Source organism: Brachyhypopomus gauderio, unplaced genomic scaffold, assembly GCF_052324685.1.
Source record: "Brachyhypopomus gauderio isolate BG-103 unplaced genomic scaffold, BGAUD_0.2 sc230, whole genome shotgun sequence".
Lineage (NCBI taxonomy): Eukaryota > Metazoa > Chordata > Actinopteri > Gymnotiformes > Hypopomidae > Brachyhypopomus > Brachyhypopomus gauderio.
This window is the reverse complement of record NW_027507051.1, coordinates 22,456-41,059: the sequence shown is the minus strand read 5'-3', so window position 1 is coordinate 41,059 and position 18,604 is coordinate 22,456. Positions and strand designations below refer to the sequence as shown.

General features: G+C 43.0%; 1 protein-coding gene across 3 annotated transcripts; it reads right to left on the bottom strand.

Annotated features, from left to right (window-relative positions):
* Positions 1-9,352: 9,352 nt before the first annotated feature.
* LOC143503734 (E3 ubiquitin-protein ligase TRIM35-like) lies at positions 9,353-17,316 on the bottom strand. Of its 3 annotated transcripts, none has more exons than XM_076995692.1 (7): positions 16,929-17,316; positions 16,265-16,744; positions 15,813-15,908; positions 15,472-15,702; positions 15,128-15,150; positions 14,676-14,794; positions 9,353-10,557 (listed from the first exon to the last, which is right to left on the bottom strand). In XM_076995692.1, the coding sequence occupies exons 2-7, from the start codon at positions 16,667-16,669 to the stop codon at positions 10,019-10,021; spliced, it is 1,413 nt and encodes a 470-aa protein (XP_076851807.1). In that variant the 5' UTR covers positions 16,670-16,744; positions 16,929-17,316; the 3' UTR covers positions 9,353-10,018. The 3 variants fall into 3 exon arrangements, with proteins under 3 accessions (XP_076851807.1, XP_076851808.1, XP_076851806.1); XM_076995693.1 differs by having other exon boundaries at positions 17,037-17,316; XM_076995691.1 differs by having other exon boundaries at positions 9,354-10,557; positions 16,850-17,315.
* Positions 17,317-18,604: the final 1,288 nt, after the last annotated feature.

The window sequence follows — 18,604 nt, the reverse complement described above, 5'->3', positions numbered from 1 at the left end:
ATACATGGCACGTAGTGTATATGACGGCGTTTATTGTCATATGGACAATATTAATTCCAGCAATAATATTACAAAGCCACATAGTGGCTTTTAAATAGTCCACCATAAGACCACCAAACAAGTTGTTTTACGCAAAGTGCATCCTAAAGAACAACCTACAACTCTAACGTGGGTATTTCTTCCTCTTACCTCGTTGTGGTTAGTTTTAATCTAAGAATTTCAATAGCTTTAAAAAAAACTCTGGAGTTAACGAGCAGCAGGTGTATGAACTAATTCGGGTGGTCACGTGCTGTTCCTGACATAAACAAAGAGGAGTCTCCATATTAATAATAAAAATCTCTCATTCACTCATAATACAACCATTGCAGACACTGAAGGTCGTTTTATTATTATTAACATAACAATTAACAATCAGCCTCTAACAATATGCAACTTATATGGACCCAATATAGATAATCCTGATTTCTTCCATACCATCTTTACTACCTTAACCACAACTTTTGGCCTACCTATTATTATAGGAGGAGACTTCAACTCTGTTATCAACCCATCTGTTGACAGTAACACCAACAATAACAAGCGCATCTCGCAGTCAACAATTACCTTAAACCAATTCATGTATGATATTGGTCTTGGTGATGGCTGGCGATTACCACACCCATCAGCAAGAGAAGTCACATTTTACTCACCAGTTCACAAATCTTACAGCCGCATTGATTATTTTCTTATTAGTAATTCACTTCTACCCAACATTACAAACACACAAATACATCCTATTATCATCAGCGATCATGCCCCAGTCACTTTTACACTACTCCTTGACAAACCAAACCCTATGAACAGATGGCGTTTCAACACTTCCCCACTCAATAATTCTCAGTTTAATACCCTTATTAAAAGAGAGTGGGCATCCTTTCTGGAAATAAATAACTCTCCAAATTCATCCCCATCAATTCTCTGGCAAGCAGGAAAAGCTGTACTAAGGTGTAACAATTTCATATTCCTCTTATAAAAAGAAAAAAGAAGCCAAACATGAAACAGAACTAGAACATAAAATAAAACAACTTGAAACATTACATGCAAACAACCCTCAAGACGAATTTGAAAACAAAATAAGAAAATATTAAATGGAATTAAATGAAATTATTAATAAAAAAACATAGTTTAAAGTCCAACAACTTCGTCAAGAACAGTTTCACCATAATAACAATTCAGGTAAATATCTAGCTAATAAAATCAAACAAAATAAAGAATGGTTTACAATAGCCTCCATAAAAAACTCAACAGGGAGGCCAACCCAATCTCCAGAACATATAAACAATATCTTCAGAACCTTTTATACAAATTTATATTCATCAACAAAAGAAAACAAACAAAATTAAATTTACTTTAAGAGGTTGTACAGCCAAATTTTTTAACGAGTGGCAACCTTTTATATCATATTTTACTAATTTAAAGGTTCTACCCAATTGAAGCTGTGCTCTTTTCCTTATTGATTTGTCTACATTGCTTAATTAATTATATAGTGGTTGGTCGTGGTGAGTCGAGTTGGGAATGAGGTCGGGGTGGGTGTGTGTGTGTGGGGGGGTGTTTCCTTTATTTTGTTTGGGGGAAAAAAAAGTGGAATATGTAAACTGCATTTTCATTGCTGTAATTTTTTATATTGTATTATTCCAATAAAAAAATATAATTAAAAAAATAAAACAAACAAGAGCATATACATTCCTTTCTAGATAATATCCACTTGCCACAACTTAACCAAGCCCAAATGAATTCACTTGAAATACCAATATCAGAAAAAGAACTTTTAACATCCCTCATGATCATGCCCAATTATAAGTCACCTGGGCCAGATGGCTTCCCTGCTGTGTTCTATAAACATTTTTGGACCATACTCAGCCCTTTATTTCAGAGATTAGTCTAAAACAATGCTCAATAATCCCGGACCACACGAACAGTGCTTCAATCTCACTCATTCTGAAACCGAATAAAGACCCAACTCTATCATCTAGCTACCGACCTATAGCTCTCCTAAATGTCGATCTTAAAATTATTACAAAAACCCTTGCACACAGACTTGACAAAATTATCCCATCCATAATTCACCCTGATCAAACCGGATTCATAAAAGACAGACATTCATCAAATAATACATGCAGACTTATCAATCTAATAGACTATTCAATACAACAACAACTAGAAACAATCATCGTCAGCTAGCCTTAGACGCCAAAACGCCATTTTTTTATCTTCAAGGGCTGAAGACAGAGAACTCCGGGAGCAGGCAGGAGTAAATGGCAGGTGTAATCAGGTAACCAAATCTGTGGGAGCAGGCTAGGCACGAAAAACCAGGACTGAAGCAGAGGTCGGAACCAGAATTGTAGCTGTGGAAACGCTTGGTAAGCACACATAATAATGAGGCAATACTTCGCAACAAACAGAAAGGGAAATGGACTTAAATAACAGACATGCAGGTGAAATCAATAATCCGGTGATGATGATCTTATTATGGCTTTTCTGGCTGGGGAGAGTGAGGAATTCTGGGTATTAGAGTCCGGTTGGTTGTGTGATGTGACAACTTGCAGCAGCCATACGGCAAAATAATTCAATAATCGGTATCCAAACAAACAATAATCATCATAAAATCTCTCTGTATGCAGATGATATTTAACTATTTTTACAGAAGCCCCACAGCTCACTCAATGAAACTATTCACCTCATAGAAAACTTTTCTAATATATCTGACTACTCAATCAATTTGACAACTAACCCACCCCTAATCCCCGTCTGCACATCTCATATCACTTATCTGGGTGTTAACATTTCCTCCAAACTGAGTTATTTACTCTCAATTACACCCCACTACTCAAAACCATAACAGACAATCTCCATCGATGGATGAATCTTCCATTATCTCTTATTGGTCGAATAGCTACAGTTAAAATGTCTATCCTCCCCAAGGTCAATTACCTTTTTTCCATGATACCCACTCACCCGACAACTTCGACAACTTCCTGGTTTAATTAACTCGACTCAATAATCATCAAATTTTATTGGAAAAATAAACCACCAAGAATCAAACTACCCTTATGAAAAAGAAGTTTATTCAAGTGTGCTATTAGTATACTTCTTTTAAACTAAAAATAAGCAAGTATGCTTTTCGTTTACTCTTTATGCACTTATCAGTGATGTACTTAACACAGTTATACTTAAGTATACTTGACTTATACTTAAACTATTCTGTATACTTGTCAGTATATGTGGCCTTTACTTGTACTTAAACCTTTGATCAATATATACTTAAGAAAAGTATAATTAAGTATTCTTGCCTTATACAGAAGTATACTTGACTTGTAGTTTGGGGTGGAATAGCTTAGAGTAAATAGTACATGGGCGGAAGTGAATCAGATCTTTATGTACACAGAGTTATTAACCAGTACAGAAACAGATAAACAATTGGCTAATTCTATTGACAGTAGTTTTCCAAGGTTTGAGAGGATTTTAACAAGCTTGATTCATATTATAATACATAACATTATACACATGCACACACGTATATAAAACATATTTTTGTAAGCTCATCACAAAACATTAAGCCAAACAGCAGTAAGTATTTTAAAGTAATACAGTGGCTACAACACTCAATTTTTGATTAAACTCATGACTGCTCTTTTAGCGATTTGGCAAAGGTGTAATGTACAATTTGTCAACTGTTTCAACAACAACACATTTCATTGTTATCATGTCTGGCCATATAGCACTGACATTTCCAGTCTTCCTCACCTCATGTGTAAAAGTACACTGTACATTTATTTGTGAATCTTTACACAATGGCCTGCTAGATGTCGCAAGTACCTCAACTAATACACAGCAATGTTTGGTACATGCACAATTTGCAGGGCTTTGATGTGCACAGTGTATGTAATCCACTGGTAAGTCTACTTACAGTACAGTTAAAGGTATATTTAAAGTGTAAAAAATTGAAACTAAATTGAAATAATTGTATACTTAAAACATATAAGTAGTAAACTATAATTATTATGTTAAGTTCAAAAGTGTCACGGTGAGGGGGCCGGGTCGCCACCAGAGGGCGCGCATCCCGGCCAGCAGCCGATCCCAGCACACACCCCCGAGCACACAACCACTCCCACAGTAGCAATCATCAGCATACTGAACACCTGTTTCTTATTTACTTTGCTCTTCTTAAGCCCGCAGGTCGTCTGGTCCAGTGCTGCACATTGCCGCTACATGAGCGTCTCTGGTCCCAGCGAGTCCATCACTGCGTTCCCTACCTGTGTGCGCTACGAGCTTCACCTTGCATCACTTGCAGTGTGTGCGCTAAGAGCTTTACTGGTTTGGTTGCCATTGATAATAAACATCCTTCTGTTCAACCCCCGTCTCTGGCTGCCTCTGTCCCGACGCCCCCGGCGTCACAAAAAGTAAGCTTATTTGTATACTGTTAGTTTACTAGTTATATACTTATATCCCACTTTTAAGTGTATGAAAGTACACTTTTAAGAATACTCTTAGTAAACTAGCAGTATACAAATAAGCTTACTTTTAGTATATTAACAGTACAAAATAAAACCTAAATGTAACTAGTTGTGTACTCAAAGTTTACTATTCTTACACTTAAAGTATACTTAACAGTGTACTTTCATAAACTAAAAACTAGACTAGAAGTATATAACTAGTAAACTAACAGTAGACCTGTAAGTTTACTTTTAGTATAGTTGTAGTACAAAATAAAACTTGGATATAAACTAGTTGTGCACTCAAAGTTTACTACTCTCTCACCTAAAAGTATACTTAAAAGTATACTTTTATAAACTAAAAAGTGGGCCAATTTAGTCCCAAGAAGTATTGAATTAGTAAACTTACCAGTATACCATTAGTACATTGGTATTAGTATACTTACTACATAAAGTATACAGTGGTACCTCGAGATACGAGCTGCTCTATATACGAGCGATCCAAGATACGAGCACCGAGATGAGCAAAATTTCTGTTCGACACCCGAGTGCACGCTCGAGATGCGAGCATGAACCACTAGGTGGCAGTACAGTACTATATGGAAAAAAAGAAATCATTAATCAGCTCAAAGACACACTCAAACGCTTTTCTTTCTTTCCCTCCCCCACAACCTTAGGTTCAAAAACACAAACATACCTGTATGTGCGGAGATGACGTCATTTAGCGCGTTCTAGCAGCCAATAGCGTTTTTTAATTCTTGAGGTGTTGGTAAGGTCGACTCCTGTACCCGGTCATCACAGCCATTCGCACGTGTGCTTTGCAACGAGTAACAGTACGTACGGTGTATACAGTACAGTATTTCAATACTACAAACGTTTTTTTTTGCATTATGGCTCCAAAGAAAGGCTCTAGTAGTGGAAAGTTTACGCTAGTTTTGTGACTTTTTAAAGGACCGGAACCAATTACAATACTTTACATTGTTAAATTGCTTCCAGAACCGAGCAGTTCGAGATACGAGCATGGGTCTGGAACGGATTAAACTCGTATCTCGAGGTACCACTGTACTTGGGAAATATACTTAAGTTTACTTTAAAAAATAACCTTTTAAGTATACTTTTTTTGGTAAGGGAAGACAAACACAAGACAGAGACAGACATGAGAGTCTCATTCAAGCATGACAACTCTGAGAACAAGGGGGCAGTGCCCCTGCTTATATATGTGGCACTATTGAATAGTAATATACATGGATATAGTAGCCCCCCATTTAATTTTGATGTCTAAGGTCATTCTTTTCTGTAATTTAACAGTTTAATATATTTCACCAGTAGAGGGCGCGCGGTACCATATTCACCACTAACTGCCGCTCTGACCGACAGAAGTAGTCGGCCAGTCAGTAGCGAACGCACCGAGTGGTAACCTGCCATTTTCTCTGTTGTGCAGGTAAGCTGGGTGGTAGGCTAAATGATATAAAATGAGAGCGAATATGAGATGATTCTTGTGCAGTGTAAATGGTGGACTCTTGGTCCGAGGCAGTTGTGGTAACAGGCTGCAGAGCGGGTTTATGTCTGTAAGCTAAAGCTAATGGTATGATCGGACAGGCTAATGCTAGGCTGTGGAGCGCACATGGTCGTTTACCTGAACTAGTTAAATTAGTTGGCCGGGATTAGCATCCGTGCTAACGATATAGCTGTGTTTAGTTTAAAACTGCACTATATATATTTTCTGTTTACTGGAGGGATGTAAAATACTTGTTGTTCATTTAATTAAAACGGAGTTCATTTAAAGATGCAATTCATAAGAGTACTAAAAGAGGTTAAAACTGATTTAAGATGGCGGTTAAGGACACGGTAAACCGGGATAAGAGTTTATACTGATACTGGTTTATACAGTAAACTACATTCTGGTTATTTAGTGAGTTCATGATAGCGATGTTTGTAGACATAAAACTGTAAAAGTGCAGAGACATTAATGTAATTGATGATTATTGATTGAATTGATGATAATGCAAATTGTTAAAATAATACTGTTTTATTATTTGCATTTACAATACATGTCTTGTCTAACTGCCGCTCTGACCGACAGAAGTAGTCGGCCAGTCAGTAGCGAACGCACCGAGTGGAAACCTGCTGTTTTCTCTGTTCTCTGTTCTCAGTGCAGACAAAATAAATATGTTGCACCTGGGATGAATTGGCCCATCATTTTCAGAAGTGTAACATATACAATCTTAAACACAATTCAGCAGTTCTAACAGCAGGTTATCTTAAGCACAGCATGTTCCAAAACATAGGTGTCCAGCAGGCTACTTTGTCTCACATGTGTGTATCTCCTAATATGGACTTCCCTAGAGTTAGCGGAAGAAACTGATGTATCAGTTGAACACAGAGAAAGCTAACTAGTGACTAGTGACTACCAGTTAACAGAGTGCTCTTACCCTCTGCACTCTCCCTGACCTGGGTCACAGTATAGCACACATGCATAATATGAACTAAACACAAGTACATGGTTACACTGAAACACACTTCATTATTGTCTAATCAAATGTCATGTACTAAATCATAAAGTTCATAATGATCTCTTATAATAACTAAACATGATCTAATCAATAATCTCTGTCACACTGACATTACTTCAATATCTGTCCCTTGACAGAACCCAAGAGGCGCCAATCCTCAGTAGGTCAGGAACAGAAACACTAGATCTTAACACCAGGAGGTCCTTAGACTCCATTGAAATGATATTACACCATTTGTAAACAATGATAGCAGAGCTTTGCAGTGGAGAAGAATGGAACGGTCAAGTGAAGGAGCCCTCACTAAAAAGAGTGATGGAGACGTCTGCACAGTGTCACACTGAGAGGAAGATACACTCCACAACAGAAAGAGAATTATCACTCTCACTTAGGAGAACAGAGGAAGAGAGAAAGGTGGACCTGACCTGGGAGAAGAATGAAATGGAACGAGATCTCCAGAAAATAAAGGACAGAGTGACCTATTTGGAGAGATTCATAATGCAAGAAAAAGAAGAGAAGAGAGAGATGGAGGATGTGATGACCAGAGAGATTACACTGAAGGAACACACTGAAGGAGATGTATAGACTGAGAGATGAAGAGAGAGAGATGTAGAGAGTGAGAGAGATGCAGGCATAGAGAGGATCAAACAGAACAAGAAAATTTTTTTTGAAGAAACACGAAGATGATTGGCATCAAATATATTTGGAGATGCGTGGTGAGAAAGAAAAAGAAACAATGATTGATGGATTGAAGGAAAATATTAAGGAAAAAGAGACAAAGTATGAAAACTTTAAGATGATGTGTTCAGTAGAGAGAAGGCCACATGTAAATCCATCCAAGGAAGGTCAGAAAACGAAAGAAAAGACCTGAATGGGAAAAGAAGCTACAGATGAAGAGGAGATGGACAGAAAGTGAGAGAAGGAGAGAAAGGAGAGAAAGAGAGAGAAGGAGAGAAGAGGACCTGTATGGGAGCATGAATACAGAAATGGTGGAAGAGTTCAAGGAGGAACAACATCAAATAAAAAGGGAGAAAAGGATGAAGACAAAAAAGAAGAGACAGAAGGACGAAAAGCTGAAGGAATCAGAGAAAAATGTGCTGAGAAAAACAGTAATGTTCAGCTTGAGAGGAATGAGAAAGAAAGAAAAAGAAAGAAGAGAGGGAGCATAGAAAGAGGAGAAACAAAGTCCTCTGCCTGACAGACTGAGAGGAGTTAAAGTGTGCTGGACATGAGGACACACTGGGATCACACTGACCCCACTGTAATGATATTCAGTTAATGATGTAATTTAATTGTAACACTAGATGTCACTAGTGAGATAACGATAGTTAAGCAGAACATGAATAGAGAGTAGGAAGAACACACGTTGAGCGAGTGGGAAATAAAACAAGACAAGTTTCTTAAAGTGTCTATCTTTATAGTATTAAGAACGAATACAATAACGTTACATGGTACCAGGAGTAAATCATAAAGCCCTCTCAACGGGCACGCGATCAGTCTTTCTGGCAGCCCCCGTGGGGCGCGACGCAGGATGGCCCCTCGCCAAGGACCCCAGCATGGAACTCCACCTCCCCCTGGTGATCGCTCCTCTGATCTGGCCTCCTGAGTGGTGCTCTCTTCCTCCATTTCCTCTTCTTCACCGTCTGAACACCAGATCATTGGCTCCGCCAGGGTTTCGCCACGGGACCAGTCCATAGTGCTCCCCTCAGAGCGATAGGGACAGACTTCCTCCTTGCACCCTCTCTTCCCCCTCATGGTTTCCCCGGAGAACTCCGAGGGGGGCGGACTCAAGTCCTCCTCCTCCGTTCACGGGTCACTGTCTTCCTCCTCTGTGCACGGCTCACCGTTCTCGTCCTCCGTGTACGGCTCACCATCCGAGTACTCGGACGGAAGAGGGCGTTCTTCTTCCTCGCCCTCACCATAATACTCGGTGGGGGCCGAGTATACGGACGGAGGAGGGCTTTCCTCCTTTTCGGAGTCCTCCTCCGACTCTACTCCCTCGAACTCGCTCTCGGGGGTCTTCTCTGCTGAGCAGAGCTCTAGGGAGCCAAGCGCCAGAGGCGAGCAGTCTCTAGTGGGAGAGCCGTGTCGCTCCTTCCACATCCTCACCGCCGCTTCGCCATCGAAGCCACCTTGGTGTCCCGAGCCTGACGCAGCAGGTGCGCGCACAACGGGTCCTGCTGCGTCTCCTCGCTGGTCACTGGGGCTTCACGGTTCTGTGCAGGGGAAGAGGCATGGTGGTGCCTGCTGGGCCTCTTCCCCTTCTTGGCACGGGTCGTGTATCCTGGCGTTCGATTGGTCGGCTCGTCTTTCTGTGATGCTCGGTGGAGGGCGAAGGACGAGGCACAGAATCCTTGCTTGATGAACGCCACGTTTATTAACATATAAGTTTTAGCGCGGATAGCGCACACACAACTATGGACACATTATCGTGTATGACTTAGACAAAGACGAGCACGGGACACTGCGCGAACGCACATTCAATAGACAAACCACATAAGCCCAGAGTGATCACGAGACGAGCCACAGGTGAGACGAATTAACACATTCCGACACATCAACACCCACGAAGATCCACAGACGCAGACGACTAGACGTAGACGACATAAATACACGCCCAAAGGGGAGGGGTCAGGGGCTGTAACGTGACAGAGATCAGGAAAACACAGATCAAACACTTAATCAGGAACAATACAGCAGAATGATCATCACCCTTATACATTTGGACTGCTGAATATTATTTATTATGGCATCATTATGGTAAGAGATTCCAGTCAGGACATCAGATCCATATTTCTCACATGTAATACATTCACATTCAGTGGACTCAATCTTTCTGATGATTCAGGTTATAAAAATGTAATGACAAAGAGAAATTAAAAAATTATACTTTCTAAGTCAATAGTTAATAATCAAAGTCATGATTCTAATATTTTGAGGAAAAACATGTATTGAATTTTCTAAGATATAGTCAAAATATATATTTATAAATATAATGTTCATTATTACATGTATGCAGATTAATTCAAGGCAACATTAACTTTGCTGTTCCACAGTTACTGATATCTTTGCTGGTAAGATCCTCATAGGAGAGGAACTGTAATTATAGAATAATGGGAAAACAGTGTGAGTAAAAGTGTGTGTTATAGTGTGCAGGTGTGAACTGGTTAGAAGATCAGTGAATGTCACTTTCCCCCTGTCCCAGTCCAGCTGAACTCTGACCCTCTGCAGTTTCTCTGTAGGTGTGAGGAAGTGATCTGTGTGTCCTGGGCAGCGTGTCCAGTAAGTGCCCTTTATGTTCTCCAGACTCCACACTGAATCCCAGACCCTCTCTCCCTTTCTCCATTCAGACTCTCTAATTACACCCAGTTCCCAGTCATCACTGTCTCCAACATCAACATCCCAGCAGTGTGTCCCTGAGTTAAAGCCCTCAGAGCCCAGGACACACTCCCACACATCAAATCTCTCTGGATTATCAGGAAGCAGTGAGTTCTGTGGTCTCTGTTCTACAGTAGTGAGATCATCAGACAGGTGGAGTTCTGGATGTGCAGTGTTGGGGTCCAGAGTAACAGGGTCTGAGGAGAGAGAACAGAATGAATCATCATGTTCTTCATGTGTTTATGTGATGAGGTCACATCTACAGACTGCAGACCCTTTACTCTGAGTGAAATGCTGCAGTAGGTTGATAAGAGGGAAGTGATGGTGATGTGTGTTCACCACACACCCCTGCAGTACTTGTGTGCTTGTTGTCTTGATGCTTGAAATTGTGTCTGTTTTATTCATTAATATATTTCTACATATCTTGGATTCATTATTTGAGTATCACATGTGACACTTAACTAGTGCAGTGTTACTGTTACACTGAGTGTCACACTGCATGTGTGTATTAGTGTCTGTGTACTGAAGTGTGTGTGTGTCCTCATTAGTGGGTAGATACCGTTAGTTCCCCTACTAAAGGGCGCTACTCCCAGAGTGACTAACACCAGTGGTGTAGGAGACAAAACATAAGGACATTCTTTGCATTGTATGTAAATGTATTTAGTTAATTTACTTTTTTATGAAGAGGTGCATATGTGTATATATTGCTGTTTAATATAGTATTAAGATGCCAGAGGTGATACTGGTACTGATTATGTAAATATAAATGTCTACAGGACCATTTGTTTATGTGAAGAAATTAGGTCACTGTCTCTTTAAGAGCTAAGTGGCGACGGGGCGTGAAGCTCATGTTGGTTTAGGGGGAGAAGCGAGTAGTTGAGAACAGTGTTGCCAACTTAGCGACTTTGTCGCTATATTTAGCGACTTTTCAGACTCTGTAGAGACTTTTTGTAGTAAAAAGCGACTAGCGACAAATCTAGCAACTTTTTGTGGTGTTATTGGAGACTTTTGGAGACTCTGAACACACACGCTCTTCAGTTGCTGTCCTCTGGGGCGGGTGCTGCCGTGAGCCCCGCCCACAACACTCAGTGCAGTCTCACACTCAGAGCAGACCCTCACCGCTCCACGTCCACACTGCAAATGAACTGTGCATGCCCAAAACTGCCGCTGACGCCCGAAAGACAGAAACAAAGATGGTGGCAGGGACAGATACAAAGACAAAGACTTCCTATAGACCCCTAGTATCTTCATTATTTACAGGATGGAGGAGCAGGTGGAGGTGGGGATGTCCCAGGGAGAGTGGGTGGTGTGTAGAGGTGGAGAGTGGGTGGTGTGTAGAGGTGGAGAGTGGGTGGTGTGTAGAGGTGGAGAGTGGGTGGTGTGTAGAGGTGGAGAGTGGGTGGTGTGTAGAGGGGAGAGTGGGTGGTGTGTAGAGGGGAGAGTGGGTGGTGTGTAGAGGTGGAGAGTGGGTGGTGTAGAGGGGGAGAGTGGGTGGTGTGTAGAGGGGAGAGTGGGTGGTGTGTAGAGGTGGAGAGTGGGTGGTGTGTAGAGGGGGAGAGTGGGTGGTGTGTAGAGGGGGAGAGTGGGTGGTGTGTAGAGGTGGAGAGTGGGTGGTGTGTAGAGGGGAGAGTGGGTGGTGTGTAGAGGGGAGAGTGGGTGGTGTGTAGAGGTGGAGAGTGGGTGGTGTGTAGAGGTGGAGAGTGGGTGGTGTGTAGAGGTGGAGAGTGGGTGGTGTGTAGAGGGGAGAGTGGGTGGTGTGTAGACTTTGTCGCTATATTTAGCGACTTTTCAGACTCTGTAGAGACTTTTTGTAGTAAAAAGCGACTAGCGACAAATCTAGCAACTTTTTGTGGTGTTATTGGAGACTTTTGGAGACTCTGAACACACACACTCTTCAGTTGCTGTCCTCTGGGGCGGGTGCTGCCGTGAGCCCCGCCCACAACACTCAGTGCAGTCTCACACTCAGAGCAGACCCTCACCGCTCCACGTCCACACTGCACATGAACTGTGCATGCCCAAAACTGCCGCTGACGCCCGAAAGACAGAAACAAAGATGGTGGCAGGGACAGATACAAAGACAAAGACTTCCTATAGACCCCTAGTATCTTCATTATTTACAGGATGGAGGAGCAGGTGGAGGTGGGGATGTCCCAGGGAGAGTGGGTGGTGTGTAGAGGGGAGAGTGGGTGGTGTGTAGAGGTGGAGAGTGGGTGGTGTGTAGAGGTGGAGAGTGGGTGGTGTGTAGAGGGGAGAGTGGGTGGTGTGTAGAGGGGGAGAGTGGGTGGTGTGTAGAGGGGAGAGTGGGTGGTGTGTAGAGGGGAGAGTGGGTGGTGTGTAGAGGGGAGAGTGGGTGGTGTGTAGAGGTGGAGAGTGGGTGGTGTAGAGGGGGAGAGTGGGTGGTGTGTAGAGGGGGAGAGTGGGTGGTGTGTAGAGGTGGAGAGTGGGTGGTGTGTAGAGGGGAGAGTGGGTGATGTGTAGAGGTGGAGAGTGGGTGGTGTAGAGGGGGAGAGTGGGTGGTGTGTAGAGGGGGAGAGTGGGTGGTGTGTAGAGGGGAGAGTGGGTGGTGTGTAGAGGTGGAGAGTGGGTGGTGTGTAGAGGGGAGAGTGGGTGGTGTGTAGAGGGGAGAGTGGGTGGTGTGTAGAGGGGAGAGTGGGTGGTGTGTAGAGGTGGAGAGTGGGTGGTGTAGAGGGGGAGAGTGGGTGGTGTGTAGAGGGGAGAGTGGGTGGTGTGTAGAGGGGGAGAGTGGGTGGTGTGTAGAGGGGGAGAGTGGGTGGTGTGTAGAGGTGGAGAGTGGGTGGTGTGTAGAGGGGAGAGTGGGTGGTGTGTAGAGGGGAGAGTGGGTGGTGTGTAGAGGTGGAGAGTGGGTGGTGTGTAGAGGTGGAGAGTGGGTGGTGTGTAGAGGTGGAGAGTGGGTGGTGTGTAGAGGGGAGAGTGGGTGGTGTGTAGAGGTGGAGAGTGGGTGGTGTGTAGAGGTGGAGAGTGGGTGGTGTAGAGGTGGAGAGTGGGTGGTGTGTAGAGGTGGAGAGTGGGTGGTGTGTAGAGGTGGAGAGAGTGGGTGGTGTGTAGAGGTGGAGAGTGGGTGGTGTAGAGGTGGAGAGTGGGTGGTGTGTAGAGGTGGAGAGTGGGTGGTGTGTAGAGGTGGAGAGAGTGGGTGGTGTGTAGAGGTGGAGAGAGTGGGTGGTGTGTAGAGGTGGAGAGTGGGTGGTGTAGAGGTGGAGAGTGGGTGGTGTGTAGAGGTGGAGAGTGGGTGGTGTGTAGAGGGGAGAGTGGGTGGTGTAGAGGTGGAGAGTGGGTGGTGTGTAGAGGTGGAGAGTGGGTGGTGTGTAGAGGTGGAGAGTGGGTGGTGTGTAGAGGGGAGAGTGGGTGGTGTGTAGAGGGGGAGAGTGGGTGGTGTGTAGAGGGGAGAGTGGGTGGTGTGTAGAGGGGAGAGTGGGTGGTGTGTAGAGGGGAGAGTGGGTGGTGTGTAGAGGTGGAGAGTGGGTGGTGTAGAGGGGGAGAGTGGGTGGTGTGTAGAGGGGGAGAGTGGGTGGTGTGTAGAGGTGGAGAGTGGGTGGTGTGTAGAGGGGAGAGTGGGTGATGTGTAGAGGTGGAGAGTGGGTGGTGTAGAGGGGGAGAGTGGGTGGTGTGTAGAGGGGGAGAGTGGGTGGTGTGTAGAGGGGAGAGTGGGTGGTGTGTAGAGGTGGAGAGTGGGTGGTGTGTAGAGGGGAGAGTGGGTGGTGTGTAGAGGGGAGAGTGGGTGGTGTGTAGAGGGGAGAGTGGGTGGTGTGTAGAGGTGGAGAGTGGGTGGTGTAGAGGGGGAGAGTGGGTGGTGTGTAGAGGGGAGAGTGGGTGGTGTGTAGAGGGGGAGAGTGGGTGGTGTGTAGAGGGGGAGAGTGGGTGGTGTGTAGAGGTGGAGAGTGGGTGGTGTGTAGAGGGGAGAGTGGGTGGTGTGTAGAGGGGAGAGTGGGTGGTGTGTAGAGGTGGAGAGTGGGTGGTGTGTAGAGGTGGAGAGTGGGTGGTGTAGAGGTGGAGAGTGGGTGGTGTGTAGAGGTGGAGAGTGGGTGGTGTGTAGAGGGGAGAGTGGGTGGTGTAGAGGTGGAGAGTGGGTGGTGTGTAGAGGTGGAGAGTGGGTGGTGTAGATCTCCTCATGGACTGACTGTCTCTCCTCAGACCAGCAGTCAACTGGTCGTCCCCCTCACTGTTTATACTAATACAGCCTTTAATACTGGAATAGTTCATTTACCAAACACACAATGTTAATGTTTCTCTCTCTATAGAGTTCTAATTGTGAGGAGAACAGAATTACTCTAATTAATCAAAGAACATCAAAACTCACAGTACTGGAGAATCTTCTGCATTCTCTCCCAGACTCTGAACTTCAGGTTGGAAAGATGTTTTGCTACATTGATCAGAGCTCCTGACACCTTCTCATGTTGTTTTGGTGTGTGATGAACTCTGGAATAATATATTATTATATGTTGTATTCAAATTATTTAACATTTAAATTAACATGTGAAAAATATTTCACTGGAAATGTATAAAGCTGTTTTATTATCTTTCATTAAACATATCAGTGTATCTAACCACTTTTTGCACATAATCAGTATCAATGTATTTTTATTTTTTAAAATCATTTTAAGAACATTTTCTTAAATTATTTTCTTAAACCATCTTCATATATCTTGTTTCTGAAATAACAGAGACCACATACTGAAGATCTGAATGTATCAGAATAATTTCACAAACACAATGTGTAACACAATATATCAAACAGAAATAATCACTTACTGTTTCAATGTGGACGACACGTTCTGAGAAGGAAACAGAGGGACAAACACAGAAAATAAAATTAAATTTTAGTCATTTTGTTTACATGAGGGTCAAACATGCATCTTCCTTATATGATGATAACATCACACACACACGCGCGTACAAAAATAAATGTCAAAACATTTTACTTGTGCATTTGTGTGTGTGTGTGTGTGTGTGTATGTGTGAGGTAGATGGCTAGTGAGTGATTCTTTTTCTTCTACATTGGTGTATTTCACATGTTTTGAGCGTATGTCTAAGTGAGAGAGAGAGAGAGAGAGAGAGAGAGAGGGCGAGAGAGATACAGACTGAGTGATTCTTACTAGTAAGAACAGGATGTTCTCAGCTTCCATCTCCTTCTCTGTGTTTCTGATTTGATCTGAAAGAGATGCTATTTCTCCACTCATCTCCTCAATCTTCCTCCTCATCATGAGACTCTTCTGCTCCTCTTCCTCCTTCAGTGCAGCTATTCTTGCTGCTTCTTCATCTCTTAGAAACTGGTGGATCTTCTCAAACTCCTCCTTTATCTGCCTCTCTGTGTGCTGGGCCTGATACTGGAATGGGAGATGATGAGGAAATATAAACTGTCCAAATGTGTGTGTTTCATTATGGTGTACGTGGACAGTGATCACAGCATCATTCAGAACTCAGAGTGACCTTTCACCTTAATGTGTGCTGCTGTTTTCTCACAGGCTTGTTTATCTTCCTCTAAGACCTTCAGATGCTGCTGTAGAGACTCCAGGGAGGTCTTGAGTTTGTTCTGTAAAAATGGCAAAGGAGTCTTACAGAATTTTATCTCAGTGTCTGTATCTGTACTGGAGATTACAAAGATTACAAAATAATGTCAAGAATGAAAAGAATGCCACGTTTACTCTTTGACCAAGTTTCGTTTACTGTAAAATAGTAAACTATATATTTACAGTGTCTAAAAATGTTATTTATATTTTAATTTTTCAATAAATAAACTTTGAATATAATAACTGTGAAGGTTTGATTTAATTTCATATCCCATCCCCTGACAGGTTTAATCTAGCCTTTTTAACATTCATTTCAAAATAATCTAAACCATGGAAGAAAACAGATATTACAGTTAAATATATATAGTATGTTTCATACCTTAAAGTCACAAACAGCTTCATCTATTGGACAGCAGTCGTGAGTTTTATGTGCCTTTGAAATCTGACACACCACACACACAGGCTGTTGGTCCTCCAGACAGAAGACTTTGAGTTTCTCATTGTGCAGACTGCAGAGCACCTCAGACCCAGATGAAGATCTCTCACTCCTGCTCTCTAGAAAAGACTCACACAGGTTCTTTAGTGCACGATTAAGAGGAGGGTTGGAATTAAAGGATCTTCTTCTACAAACTGGACATTCTCGAGATCCCTTGGTTTCCCAGAACTGCTGCAGACAGGTTTTACACACACTGTGGGTACATGACAGTATAACAGGATCCCTGAAGATGTCACAGCACACAGGACATGAAAACTCTTCTTCTGACAGAGGGTTTGTAGCAGCCATTTCCTCTAACAGCTGCTGTGCTGTTTCTCTGTAATGTCTCCTTCTGTACAAACTTCACTTTCACTTTTAGATCTTCTGTAATAAACACAGTAGCACAGGAGAGAATCAGTCACTGTAGTCCTTTATCCAGCTGAGGAAGTTTAGACTCCTTTCAGAAATAAGGCAGAAAGAAGTAAATACCAGAGTTAAGAGCTTTTGTAAAGAAATAAAGGAGTTGAATGTAAGGAATGCCACCTGATCTCCACCTAACCAGCCTCACCTGACGCTCATCACCACACCCCCTGTATCTCTACTTAAACGCCCACATTCCACTTCCTAGTCACGAAGTATTGCCGACTCATGCCGCATACCAAGCCTTTTCTATTACCTGTCTGCTCTCCTGTGTTCTGACCCTCGCTTACGTCCCCGACCTTGTCTCCTGCCTAGTCCCTCTGTACCTCCTGACTTCTGCTCCCCCGGTATGACCCTGGACATGCCAAGAATACGCAGTTGCTACTAGTCATAGTGCTCGTGTTACACCTGCCTGTTTCTGTACCAGTGTCTCATTTCAATAAAAGCGGTGTTCTTCCGCATTTGGATCCCTCTCTGCCTGGTCAATACGTTACATTGAAAAAGTGTGATTTCTCCACCAGATGACGCCAGTTTACTATCAAGTACCTGAATCAGGGAAACATGCACTAATTCAACTTCTGATTTTAATATTTATTCATTAAACAGGAGTGCAGCAAAACATTTGAAGTAAATATTTACATAATTATGAGATCATGATTTTAAATTTTTTTGAACACATAAAAAAATTATAGGTTAAGCAATGACTTAACTTTAAAAAAAAGTAGTTAATTGTCACGGTAGGTCAGCCTGGACGCCACCAGAGGCCGCATACACACAACCAGACGGCGCGCACCCTCTCAGTCTCAATCACTCCTACCTTCCCGATCACCGGAGTACTGACACCTGTCACATAATCAGGTGGTGGTGTATTTATTCCCACAGGTCGCACTGTCCAGTGCTGCGCATTCAGCCTGCTACCTCGCCTCGCACCGTGGGAGAGACCTGCTCTGTGAACAAGCTAGTTAAAAGCGCCGCTATTATTCTCGTTCCATTACTATTTTCTTCGTTTACATTTCCGTTCGTGTCAGTTCTGCCGTGTGGCCTGAGTTTTTCTGTTAAAGTGTTATGGATAATAAAACCAGTCATTTTTCCAGATTTAAATTTTCATTGTACTCATAAAAAAAAAAAAATTGAGAAGTGATGAGTTCTTTCAAAAAGTAGTTCATTTATTGAAGTTCATGTATTAGTAATTGAGAGGGTATTTATTGATTATATATGTTTATGATACCCTCTTTTTTATCCACTTCTCGTGCATCCTATCTAGGGTAGATGAGAAAAAAACACCCCAGACGAACAAGATGTGGTGTTATGATATAGAGCCTGAGACTTAGTGTCATTTACCAAAGTATATGCAGAGTATATCAACGGTGGAGAACTGTAAGAAGGCTGTGTGAAGATAATATTGAGTAATTGAGTAATGGAGTAATGTTACGGTGACAGCTCCGGACCCTTCCCTATGGGCGTGCTGCTACGTTGTCTGCGTGTCGTTATGTCCATGTATGTAGTTCCGTGGGTGTGGGTTGTTTGTGAGTGTGTTCGTAGTCTCACCTGTGCCTTGTCTCGAGATCACGAGGGTATGTGTTGACTGTCTATTTAATGTGCGTTTGCGTGCGTGTTTATGTTGTATGTGCACTGTGTGCGCTGAAGCCATCACTCAAATAAAGTGACGCTTGAGTGTGCGAGCTGGAGTCTGTGCCTCGTCATTCCGCACGCACCCCCGCGTTACAGAAAGACAAGCCGAAACAGAGATGAAGCCAGGACGTTCGTCCCGTGCCAAGAAGGGGAAGAGGGCGAGCCGACACCACCACCCCTCTTCTCCTGGGC

Excerpts from the sequence above, each read along its gene's own strand:
- LOC143503734 (XM_076995692.1), bottom strand. The coding sequence starts at position 16,669 with ATGGCTGCTACAAACCCTCTGTCAGAAGAAGAGTTTTCATGTCCTGTG. Across the intron at positions 15,703-15,812 it reads AAACAGCAGCACACATTAAG|TATCAGGCCCAGCACACAGA; the intron begins GTGAAAGGTCAC and ends CTCCCATTCCAG. Across the intron at positions 15,151-15,471 it reads AGAACATCCTGTTCTTACTA|AACGTGTCGTCCACATTGAA; the intron begins GTAAGAATCACT and ends TTTCCTTCTCAG.